The sequence below is a fragment of the Cinclus cinclus genome, chromosome 22 (assembly GCF_963662255.1).
Source record: "Cinclus cinclus chromosome 22, bCinCin1.1, whole genome shotgun sequence".
NCBI lineage: Eukaryota > Metazoa > Chordata > Aves > Passeriformes > Cinclidae > Cinclus > Cinclus cinclus.
The window spans coordinates 1,457,016-1,469,133 of NC_085067.1; the positions used below are offsets into that span (position 1 = coordinate 1,457,016).

Consider the following 12,118-nt stretch of genomic DNA (forward strand, 5'->3'; position numbering starts at 1 on the left):
CTTGTACTACAAACACACACCTAGTTTTATCTCAGTGTTTGAATCAATAGGTTGGGGCTGTGTGGAGAGACAGAAATCAATGCCATTGCTTTTTTATTTTTTTCCTTCTTCTTTTTTCCCTATCTTTTTCCTTTTTTTCCCAGGTTACGTGTCGAGCAATTGGGATTGGGGCTTACATTGTGAGGCTGGGCCAGAGAACCATCCAGGTGGAGAACTCCCACATCATCCTCACGGGCTGTGGGGCCCTCAACAAAGTAAGTCCTTGCATTTCAGCCCTCAGATCTGGGGTTTGTCCTGGAATCCTGGAATGGTGTGGGTTGGGAGGATGTTGAAGCAACTTTTAACAGAGGTTGTGGGTATGGATTGAACACCAGGAGTGCCCAGGTTGTGTCTTCTGCCACCCACTGGGTGCTGGGAGGGCTGTTCCCAGTGTCTGCAAGTTCCTGTTCCAAAATACACGAAGAATCACCTGAACTTCAGTCACCCACAGCACTGTGTTAGTTCTGGGGAGCACTGAACCTGAGGAGCTTGTGTGCTGATTTTCCAGGCTGGGAACGAGATTTCCTGCTGGAAATCTCGGCTGTAGGATGAGGAGGAATAACTGGGGCTGTTACAAAGAAAACTTACAGCTTCACTACTAAAGTGGCTCTTTTTTTTCCCCCACTCCAGAGGCAGATTTTCTCCCTTGCTGCCCCAAACCCATTAATCCCACAGCCTGCAGCCCCTTGCCTGGGGCAGACACAGCTCCCAGCCCACTCTGCTCCCATCCCTGTCCCTGAGGGCTTTGTTTCCCTGGAGTTGGGGCTGTGTGCTGCGAGTGCCCTTCCCCATCGAGCAGCTTTGTTCTCAGGCACTCTCAGCACCTGGGGTGGCTGTGCTCCATGGCAAGCTGTGTTTCCAGGAGTGCCTGCCTGACAATGGGAGATAAAGGAAAACAGGCTCTTGTTGAATTATTCCCCTGAATAAAGGGGGCTCTGCAGAAAATGAAGCATTGATCCTATCAACTCTAGGCTGCAGCACCCTCAGTTAGATCTCTTACACACATCACACACACCTGCATCAATTGGAGGAAAAGAGGCATTTGAAGATCCAGCCTTTAAAGAGGAATTGAGTCAGTTTAGTGCTTGCTGGAGTGCAGTGAGTTGCCTGGTTCCAGCTGTCACTTGCTGGGGTTCCTGCAGAGTTTCCCAGATGGCAGGGCCAGGCTGTTCAGCTCTCCCCCTCTTCCCTGGTTCAACTGCACTCCCTGCCCCTGGAGTCAGTGGCTGTTTTCACAGGAATGGGTTAATCTCACTAAATTTTAGGCACTTAAAAATTAGGGATATGGACATCCCAGGGAGACACAGCAGGGTTAAAGCATCCTCCAGCCCTGTTCCCTGGCAGGGAGTGCACCAGGGCTGGGCAGGGTTTCCCTGAGCTCCTGATGGAGCTGCCTTTGTCGGTCCAGGCCAAGGTGCCATGAATGAAGCACCTGATATCTGTCAGCAGGCACAGGCAGAAGGAGCTGCTTTCTGGGTAGGGATTTATCCCATCCTAAGAATTTCAGTGGGCTGAATAACCTCATGTGTCCTTTTCCCTCCTCCCTGCTCTGCTGGGATATTTGTGTCAGCTCTGAACCTCTACCTGCCTAAAGCTGAGGGAAGAATCTGTTGCATCCTATCCATTGTTCCCAGCAAGACCCAAGAATGTTTACCTGCCCCTGGGAGTCCCCACTCACTCCTGGGTGTGTGTGGTGTGTCTGCTGCTTCATGTGATCCTCAGTTTCCAGTCCCTGCAGTTCTGCTCAGGGTTTCTTTAAGGGATCCAGCTGTGTCCCAGAAGTGTGTTTGAAGTAGGGGACTGGTGTCCAGGGGATGTCCAAGCTCAGTCTGGCTGATCCTCTGGAGGATCTGAAACAAGCCCTGAATGCTGATCCATTGGCATCCTCCTGCCATGGAGTGACTTCAGACTCACCCTGTGCTCCCTGAAACCCATTAAACACTTGTCCCTGGGATTTAGAGGGCCTCTTTGAATTTTTTGGTGCCAGAGATCAGGTCTCTGCCAGCCAGGGGCCAGTTATGCAAAGTGTCCCCTTGCAGGAGTGCAGAGGCTGTTTGGGTGTGGGATATGATGTGTTCCTGCTCAGTCCCAGGAATGAGATTGCAGAATGGAAAAGCTGTTGTAGCTGTTCTGTATGGAGTGAGCCAGTGTTGGTGCTGCTCATTCCCTTGGAGGAGGTGGGGACTCAGGGCTGGCAGGGGCTTCAGGAGAGATGATGGCTGAAACAAAGATAAATCATGGCAACTGCCACCTTTAGCTTTTCCCAGTTAGGTGCCAGAGATCTGGGACAAATTTTCCATTGCTGGCTTTTACACAAGTGTGTTCCTAGAGCATGCAGGACAAAGCTGACTCTTCTTGTGTCTGCAAACACATCTTCAAAATGTCTCCTCTCCGCCAGCAGAATGTGCAGCACAAAACTGTTTCTGCAGCAGTGGAGACAATTGGGCTTTCAGAGAGCAGGCAGGGTTTTCTGGGAAGTTTAGTTCTATTTTTTTTTCCCTGTGAAATGCTGGGTTCTTTCTAATTTACAAAGGGAGCAGAGGGGAATGGTGACAAACATTCTGTGCAGCCAGAGCCATTGCTGGTCTTGTTCATGATCATTATGTAAAAGCAGCCTGAGGCTTTAGGTGTGGAGGGAAAGGTCCAGCTGCCAAAGCCAGAGGGTGACCTCTACCTCAGATGAAGAGCTCAAGGTCAGCGCCATTGGAGCTGCAGCTCCTGGTGGGCTCTGGGCTTGGCTCCTCACTGCCAGTGAGCACAGAGGCACATCCAGGGAGACACAGCAGGGTTAAAGCATCCTCCAGCCCCATTCCCTGGCAGGGAGTGCACCAGGGCCGGGCAGGGTTTCCCTGAGCTCCTGATGGAGCTGCCTTTGTCTGTCCAGGCCAAGGTGCCGTGCTCAGGTACCGGGGCAGTGCCAGCACAGGGGACACGGGGCTGTGTTTCTGCTGGCCCCCTTTTGTCTCCCCCGTGCATTTCAGCAGGGGGTGGAGAGGTGGAAATGCCATTTCCTTGCTCTCTGTGAGCGTGTGCCGAGCCCGCTGACCCCCCTGCAAATTGAAATAATGATAATGCGCGTCTCCTGACTGCATCAAAGTATCAGCACATCAAAAGCCAGGAGGCATGAAATGCAAATGATAAAGTGAAAGCAGATGGATTGTGCATGATCGCCTGATGCCCAATGAATTTTAAAAGATGCTGGTTCACATGGGGAGAGGGGCTGAAATAAACACGTTATCCCTGCAATTTTTTTTTCTTTTTTTTTTGTTCTTGCAGCTCACTCCTGACAATATTTTTTCACACTTCAGCGAGCAGCCACTCCATCTCCCTCCCTCCCTTCCCTCTCTTTCTCTCCCTCTCTCTCTGTTGCTGTCTCTACCTCACACACGTCTCGGGTCATGTCGCCGCAGCTCCGGTGGAAATAATAAGATATAAACCACGAGGTTGTTATTTGCATAGAAATAGCATGGAGCCCCAGGCAGCATGGGAGAAGGACACAGAGATCATTTGTCTAAAATTTTAATGAAAACTTTTGCTGAGGCAGAGATTTCTTTTTTTTTTTTTTAACTTCCCCTGCCTCCCCCTTTTTCTACCCCCAAACCTTCCTCCTCCCTCACTCCCTTCCCTCGTCACAACCTGAGCACGGGGTGATTTCAGACACTTTCATTTTCATGGGTTTTCTTTTTAATGGAAGGAAGACCAAAGTGCCTGGCATCCCCCATTCCAGCAGTGCTTGTGTGCTTCAAGCTTCCAGGGCTATGTTCCATTTCAGTCCTCCCAAGGATGTTCCAGACTCTGCTGCTGACCTATTTTTAATCAGTTTGCTCCTCCTTGTCTTTTGTGTTTAAAAGAAATCCCCTCTTGGAGTAATGGAAACAAATAGTGGCTTTCAGTCATGTTTTCCCTGCAGATCTGTGTTCTAGGCTTTTCCTAAGGGAAGCCAGGTTCAGCTGAGACTTTCAGGAGCTGCTCCAAGAAGCATTCCCATCAGTTTGTGATGTAGATGTTCAACCAAGCTCTCAAACTGGTTGTTTTTTTATGGTGATGAAGAGCTGCCCCAAAGCTGTCATCCCTTCTGCAGGTGACAGAATTCTGACCAGCACTGTTTTTTTTTCCTCTTGTTTTAGCTTTATTTTTCCCCAAACTCTCTGATCTTGACTTGCCTGAATCATCAGGCTCTGTGCTCCCCATGGTTTGCTCAGAGCATCCAAGTGTACCAAGGATGAGCTGGATAAATCCCACCTGCCAGCAGTCTGCAGGGTCAGAAAGTAAAACATGAAACATTCAAAGCATAATTCAGCACTTTGGGCTTCATTTCCCTGCCTGGTTGTGGGGTGACATTTTTGACCAGAATGGGTGAAAAAAAAAAAAAGTGTTGCTTGGTCTTGTTAGATAGAGAATATCTTTGTATTTTGTGATTCAGTTCTGAATTGTGCTGCAGAACCTTTTGGATGCTCTGGGATTCACATAACAGGATGAGACAATAGGTCAGGGCTGCTCAGGGGGCTGTGCCCATGTGAGAGAGGTCTGGGCAGCTTTGAGGCTCCCTGGAGGAGCTCAGGGAGGAACAGGAGGCTCACACGGGCTGGGGAGTGATTGCCAACAGTAATATTTACCCTTCAGTTTCACAACCTGCAAAAATAAATAAAAGCCCTGTGAGCCTGATGCTGTTTGGGGTTTGTACTGTGAAAAGCTCTTTTTTTTCTTTTTTTTTTTTCTTTTTTTTTTTTTTTTTTTTGAGATTCAAGGCAAGGATAGCTCAGTATCTGCTCAAGATGACTCCAGTCTTGGGATTAGATCAAAGCAATCATGTGAGAGCAATCATGTGAGTTAGAACAGCAAGTGCCAGCCCTGTCATTCAAAGAAGCATTATAATTATTAATGCATGATATGAATCTTTCTGTAGTGGCACAGCAGGACTATTGGGAAAATCTGTATGGGTGCAGGGTGCTGGAGAATGCTAAGCAAGGAGGGCTGGGAAGTGTCAACCAGGAATCAACACTCAGCAGCATCAAATGTTGGTTCCTGATGAGGATGTTGGAGCTGCCCAAGATTATCCCAGTCCTGGGAAGCAGGACAGACCCCTCTGCTCTGCTCTGCTCTGCTCTGGGTGCTTGTGGCAGTGGAGGGGCTGAGAGCAAGGTGGGCTCAGGGTGGGTTCTCCAGCTCCCAGAGCTGCCCAGGTGCACCAGCAGGATCGTGGTGCTGTTGGAGGTGTCCCTGCTGTGGGTCACCATGGCTCAGACCCAGCAAAGCCAGGCTCATTCCTTTCCTTCCCTGCCAGTCAGAGGCTCTGGGTGCTGCAGGGGGTGTGCTTGGTGGCCCTGCTGGTGACACACAGGTCCTTGCTATGTGGAAAAGCAGGATGGATGCCTGGCCTCAGTGCAGATAAACAACCACCACCCTCTGTTGCTGCATTTTCGTTTTAATTGCCTTTCTTTAAGTGGTGATATTTGTGTATTGTTCCCATTAGAGACAATTTACGTTCCAGGCATGCCATTATCAGTCCCTTGATGTTTGCTTAGGGAAGAAAGTCTAATAGATTTCTGTTGACTTTTTTTTGTTCTCCCTCCTTCTATCATTTTTAATACAGATCTTGCTCAGTTTATCTGTGTGGGTGGGGGCTCTGTGTGTGTTTAATTCTGCTAAACAGGAGTTTACCATTGTGGCCCATATTCTGCCCAAGACTGTGTCCCAGCTCCTGGGGAATCCTGCAGGGTGTGTTCTCACTGGAGCATTAACTCTGCTCCCTGATGTTCCACAGCAGCTGAACTTTTCAAACATATCCCAGAATTATTGGTCCTGACCATCCCTCTTGGGATGTCCCCAGGAGAACATTGGGGTGACCAGCCTGGGGTCTTCTCCATAGAAATTCCCTGTGATTCTGGACACATGATGAGAGCTATAGGAACAGCACTGGGGAATTGCAGCATTTCTCATGGCTAAACCTAAACTCACTCTGGAAAGTAAACAGAATTTCTCTGTCCTGGTGAAGATGTCCTTGCACTGCAGCCTCTGCCCAGGGGTCTCTGAGTAACCCCTGGGGTCCAGAAGGTGACAAAGGAAATGACCAAGATCTTTACGTTGGAGACAACCATTAATATTGTTTATGGGGTTCATATCTAGATTAGGGAACCCCTGGCTGAGACAGGTGGGATTTATGGGTGTTGGCACCATGTAGAATAGGGGCTGTAATTTTAGTTTGCAAAGTGTATTGAGTCCTTTTGATTTACCACTGACTGAGGGAGTGACCTTGAGCAAAACACACGCAGGGAGAGGAGAGAGGGGCACGAGGGTTTTGACAAGACATTTTTCATTTGGAAATGCCACTTCACTGAAACTGGAGCTCTTCAGGAAAAAGTATCAATTTGGATGAGCTTCTCCTCTGGAATTTTTTTGGGTCGAATGAAAAGTTGTTTGGTTTTTATTTCCCAGCTGACTTTTCTTCCCAAATTAATGTTTTTTTTAAATATGTACAACAAATATTTTAGAGGTCATTTGGAGCCTGTCTGATCTTAAGTTTGTAGTTCAACTCTCAAGATTACAGAGCTTGATTTTTCTGCTGCAGCCCAGAAAGAAATTTTCCAAAATCCTCCTCAATAACCTCAAGGTGGAAAAACCTTCCCACCAAAAAATGTGTGATGCTGCAAACACAGAGGCTCTCGTGTGTGTGCCCAGCTGTGGAGCCTTGCTCTCTGTATCTGTGAGGAGTTTTGGCATCTCCAGGCAGGATCTGCAGTTCCTTGTGCACCTGGCTGCACCTTGCCCTGCTCCCTGGAGGTGAAGTGCAATTGCTTTTTTTGCCCCTTCCCCCCCCTCTGATCTCACCAAATGAAAGCAGGGAAAGACTCCACCAGCAGGACCTGCCTGTGGATTTGCAGTCAGGAGCCATCCCCAATAACCATCAGGCTGTCAGCTCCCCACCTCCCCCCAGCTCCCACCTCCCCCATCACTCACCAAAGGGAAAAAAGAGCCGGAGCTGCAGCTTGAAATATATCATGCAATAGTGTATCATGAATTTCTTGTGAATCACATTGGAGAAGCAGGTTTATTTATTTCCGAGACTCTAAATCAATACAAAGTAGGTCTCTTAGTTCTGAAGCTGGGATGGAGTGGGAAAAAATGAGCCCATTGTACTCTTAAAACTTTGGGGAAAGGAGATGACAGCTATATAATTCCATTTACCAGGCACTAGGGGCTTTAATGTGAAGGTGACAGGGAGCTCTTTGTGCATTTAGAGCACCATATCTTCTAAATAAAAGATCTGTAGACTTGATAGTGGAGTATAGCTCTGCCTTTAATAATCTCCAAGCATTAGACCGAGCCAATCTGTTCCCAAGTCAGAAGGGTCCCCCGCCGAACGCTCGTAAATTAGAAGTGCAGGAACTGCACGGATTCAGGGATTTAGGGATGCAGGAAGGGCAGAGAGGAGCTGTCTGTGCTCCCATGGCCAGGCACAGGGGCTGTGCATTCAGGAAGGGCTCTGTGCTCAGCTGGGCTCCCTTCCCTCTTGCTGCTTTTCCCCCCTTAGTACATGATCCATGTGGGGGAAGAGCTGGAAATGAGCACTGAGCTCTGCCGAGGCTTGACTGCACATAATAGCAGTCAGGTTTGAAGTTCCTGCATTGTGTTCCTACTTTTTTTTTCTGATGAGACATTCATTCCCATCATTTCTGCCTGTTTATGAAAAATAGGCTATTTATAGGATGTGCATATGCCTCTTCTGCTTCGTGTTTCTGGCAGACAATGTAAATTGTGGGATGGGAATTGCAATTATTGAAATTATTTGGATAAAAATCTGGCACTTATATTTGATATAAACACATGATATGCTTGGAATAATAACAGCACTTATGTTACATAATGATTCCCATTCAAGCCCTCCAAGCTGTCATGTTTTCAGATCTTTCATCCTGGGTGAAACAGATGAGCCATCCCAGGCCTCAGCCAGCCCAGAATTGCAGGGAAAGTCCCAACTCTCCAGCAGCTCAGGTTCTGAGAGGAGAAAGCAGCTGCTCAGCATGGGTTGGAGCGCTGGAAAATTATTAACATGCACATGATGGGCCTATGAACCTGTTGAGGGCCATCCTTTAGAGGCTGTTAGAATCCTGGCTGTGCTTGTGATTGCCAAAAGATCCTCTGAAATAACAAGAAATGTGGCTTCCTAGTGGGTTTTTTGCAGATCAGATGAACCCAGTGTTGGCAACGCTGCCCAAGTATTTTGGAATGTTTTGGAAGTCTTCTCCAAGGTCAGGAACGACAGGACAGGAGGAAATTACCTCAAGCTCTGCCAGGGGAGGTTCAGGCTGGACAGGAGGAAGAATTCCTTCATGGAAAGAGTTTAAGGTCCCTTCCCACCCAGACCATTCTAGGATTCCATGATCCTCCTGAACCCCCTGGCTGCCCAGTGCCAGCCTGGGGATGGAGCAGCTCAGGCTGTACCGAGGGTGGGGCTGATTCAGAGCTCACCTGTCTCCTCTCACCTGCACAGGTGCTCACCTGGGCACATCCAGCTCATCCAAATCCCGGATCAAACTCTCCTCAGAGCAGCTTTTCCTGCAGCTGAGCGCCCTCTGGCCCTGGCTCCATCCTGCTCAGGGATGTCCCACCTGCCCCAGGCTCTGCTGGAAGGGCTGGAGCACTCAGGAGAAGGAGCTGTGTGTTTATCTTGATCTCCAGAAAGGGATTTAAGGGCAAGAGCAGTGGTATATTAGGCTGTTTCATTGCCTGTCAGCAGTGCTAAACCTGAGCTGTCTGCAGTGTCTCCAGATAAGCAGGAGCACAGGCTCATTTTGCATCTACATGCATTTGTGTTACTTTAGAGAGGGGGAGTTTAAATCCTTTTTATTTTTATTTTCCTCTCTGGGAAGCGTTTAGCTAGGCTTGGCATCTGGAGGCCTGGGCTTTTCTTATCCTTGAACCTAAATCTGTGCTGCTGTCTTCTCTACCATGGCTTTGCTTGGCACTGATGTTGTTAGAGGAGGAAGAGGAAGAGGAGGAAGGTGTTTGAGCTCAGAAGGGAGACCCAGGAACATCCCTGTGCTAAAACACACACTGAATGCTTTATTTGGGTGTTGGTTTTGTAACATCCATGCCTCGGTTTCTTCTGTACATAAACCTTGACTGGCATCTGGCAGCTCCTCTGTCCCCAAAATGAGCTGTGCTGGGTGTCTGGGGGAGGCCAGGCAGTTTGTGTGTGTTTCAGGGGGTTTTTAAGATCCAAATGAAGCAGGTGTGTAATGTCCTCTGTCTGTTAGAAAGACTCAACCCATAAAAATAACAAACGGCGTGTATTTGCAGGAATGTCAAAGTTATGAGTTTATTTTGTAATGATGTGCTCCTGCCTTCATGAGGTAAACTGGCCGTGGCAGAGGTGTTATTAGTAATATGGAGTCAGTGGAGCAGAAAGCCAAGTGACCGAGAGATCAGTGTATCAGTCAGGGAGAGGGCAAATGGGAACAGACAGCAGGAGAATGAGAAAAGAGCTGCTCTGCCCAGGCTCAGATTAGAGATGGAGCTGTGCAAGAGAATGAGGAGCCCCAGCCTGCTTCTGTCCAGCCTCTCAAAGCAGCTGCTGGGCCTTTGTCTGATTCTTTTGGGTTCCCCCCCGCCCAGTTATACATTTAAATATTTCCACCCTACAGTTTTCTTGTAGCAGTTTGGGATTGGTGAGCTGAGCTGGGCTCAGCACTTGGGAGCTTTGGTCACTCTGCTGCTTGGGGAAGGCAGGTGGGAAAATTGTCTCAGTTTCTTCACTGGTATCATTCCCCTTGGGGATCACAGAATCCAGAATGGTTTGGGCTGGGAGGAACCTTGAAGATCCAATTCCACCCCTCAGCCATGGCAGGGACACCTCCCACTGTCCCAGGCTGCTCCAAGTCCCAATGTCCAACCTGGCCTTGGGCACTGCCAGGGATCCAGGGGCAGCCACAGCTGCTCTGGGCACCCTGTGCCAGGGCCTGTCCACCCTCCCAGGGAACAATTCCTTCCCAATATCCCACCTAGCCCTGTGCTCTCTTCACTGGGGATCACTGTTCAGCAGCTCTTACCTGCACACAGGGCTTGGCAGGCTGTGTTGTGAGACCTTTGCTCCATCCTTTTCATTGCCAAGTGACCCTGAGGTGCTGCAGGGGTGGATTTGTGTTTGTACCTCCTCAGCCAGCGCCTGCTGCTCGCTTCCCAGCACTGATGGCTTTCCTGTTTTTCTTTCTCCAGGTGCTTGGACGGGAAGTTTACACCTCCAACAACCAGCTGGGAGGGATCCAGATCATGCACAACAACGGGGTGACACATGACACTGTCTGTGATGACTTTGAAGGAGTCTACACCATTCTGCAGTGGCTTTCCTACATGCCAAAGGTAATTCCTGGACCTGCAGAAGTGCCACTGTTTGCTTTGTTTGCAGGGTTTTGGGAAAGGGTGCTCTCGTTTCCTTCAATATTTTTCTTTTTTTCCCTTAGAATATCCACAGCCCTGTGCCCATGCTGAAAGCCAAGGATCCCATAGACAGAACCATTGACTTTGTTCCCACCAAGACCCCCTACGACCCTCGCTGGATGCTGGCTGGACGCCCCAACCCAAGTAAGGCCAGGAGATGCAGCAACTCATCTTGCTTCAAAGCTGTTTGCCAAATATATTTCAGATTCTGTAAAATAATTAGTTCTAAGCATTCTGGAGATAATATATAAATATTTACTAATATAATGTATTAGTTACAAACAGTATCTAAAAGTAGTGTGTAAATCCTGAGTGCTTAAGGGCACCATACTTTTATAGATTATATATTTAATTAGAACAGTTACTTTTATGGGGTTTTTTAATATAATTTAGGGGAAAGTCTATCCACAGGGAGTCTGTATGTTAAAGGAATCACAATATTCCTGCAGATCTTGGGAAGTTGTGGTGTTGGCACCACCGGGGTTGTGCAGCCTTGTGTAGGTACAAGCTGCAAACTGGGTGACCATTACTCCTGTTATTAATGAGTTTGGGGGGCTAAAATGAGATTTGTGATAAACTAAGTTTTCTGGTTTTGGATAATATTTTTTCATCATCTCTCAAGCAATTCATCCAGCTGTCTGGGCGCCGCAATCGCCGGCTTCCAAATCGAGTGACTTCAGATTTTAATTTAGTGGAAGCGTTAAGGAAAGCAGATGATTCCCTGTGATAAGTTAAAGCAGATATCTCCTAGGTGAAAAGTTAAAGCCATTTATTAGAGGAGATATTGCCGTGATATTCTTCAAACTGACGCCCGACACGAGGCCAGAATCTAAACGATCAGCTTTGGGCTCGCGATAAAGAGATAATTTTGAAATGGATGGTCACATTTTACAGTGGGGCCACAGAGGCAAGGAATGTAGAACACAGTAATTACAAGTTTGGGCTTGATAAAACACTCTCCATCCTGTTTAAGTCAGCAGAGGTTAGCGTGCTTGGATCTCCACTTTTTAATTGGTTTTGGACTTGGGTTTGCAGAAGCAGAGGTGCTTGTTCAGAAGAAAGAGTTTCTTGGGAGCTCTGTGCCAAGGGGTGAAGCTGGGAGGGATTTGGGGTTTTGGGGGGATTTTTTTTTGTGGGTTATTTTTATGCAGAGCTTCCCAAAACTCCAGTGCAAAGCAGGTGTCCCCAGAGAGTTGTGGTTTCTGTGACTGACTCTAAAATATTGTTGAATGTTTTGTATTTATTTCTTTCTTTCAAGGAAAGATTAGGCAGGATCAAAAGAAGGATATGAGTTAAGTTTTAAAATAGAAATAGATGTGTTGAAAACAGTCTTTAATGACTTTACTGCCTTTTGACAAATGTTTGTAGTCTTGAAAAAAGCAGAGTTATTTATTTAAAAGCGTGGGAAGTCCCTCTGCTCTCCGAACCCCATCGTTTAACAATAAATGATGCTTTTGCTGATAAATTGCTGTCTTTATGCAGACTAGGAAATGAAATAAGACATGATGGCTGAAGGCAGACAAATGCTCAGCTGTCTAATGCTCCCTTGTATTGTCATCTATTTAAAATTAAATAAATAAAAAGACAGTGCCATGTTCTCCAGTTGGCATTTTTAAGCAAGTTTGAATTGCTGCTTTGATAT

At 47.5% G+C, this 12,118-nt stretch overlaps 1 protein-coding gene across 1 annotated transcript in view; it reads left to right on the forward strand.

The window, feature by feature from the left end:
* The window catches only part of ACACA (acetyl-CoA carboxylase alpha), a 101,125-nt gene that overhangs the window by 70,034 nt on the left and 18,973 nt on the right, over positions 1–12,118 (forward strand). The window contains 3 exon segments of the mRNA XM_062507329.1: positions 144–254; positions 10,255–10,398; positions 10,500–10,620. Of these exon segments, the coding sequence (XP_062363313.1) occupies positions 144–254; positions 10,255–10,398; positions 10,500–10,620 (376 nt within the window).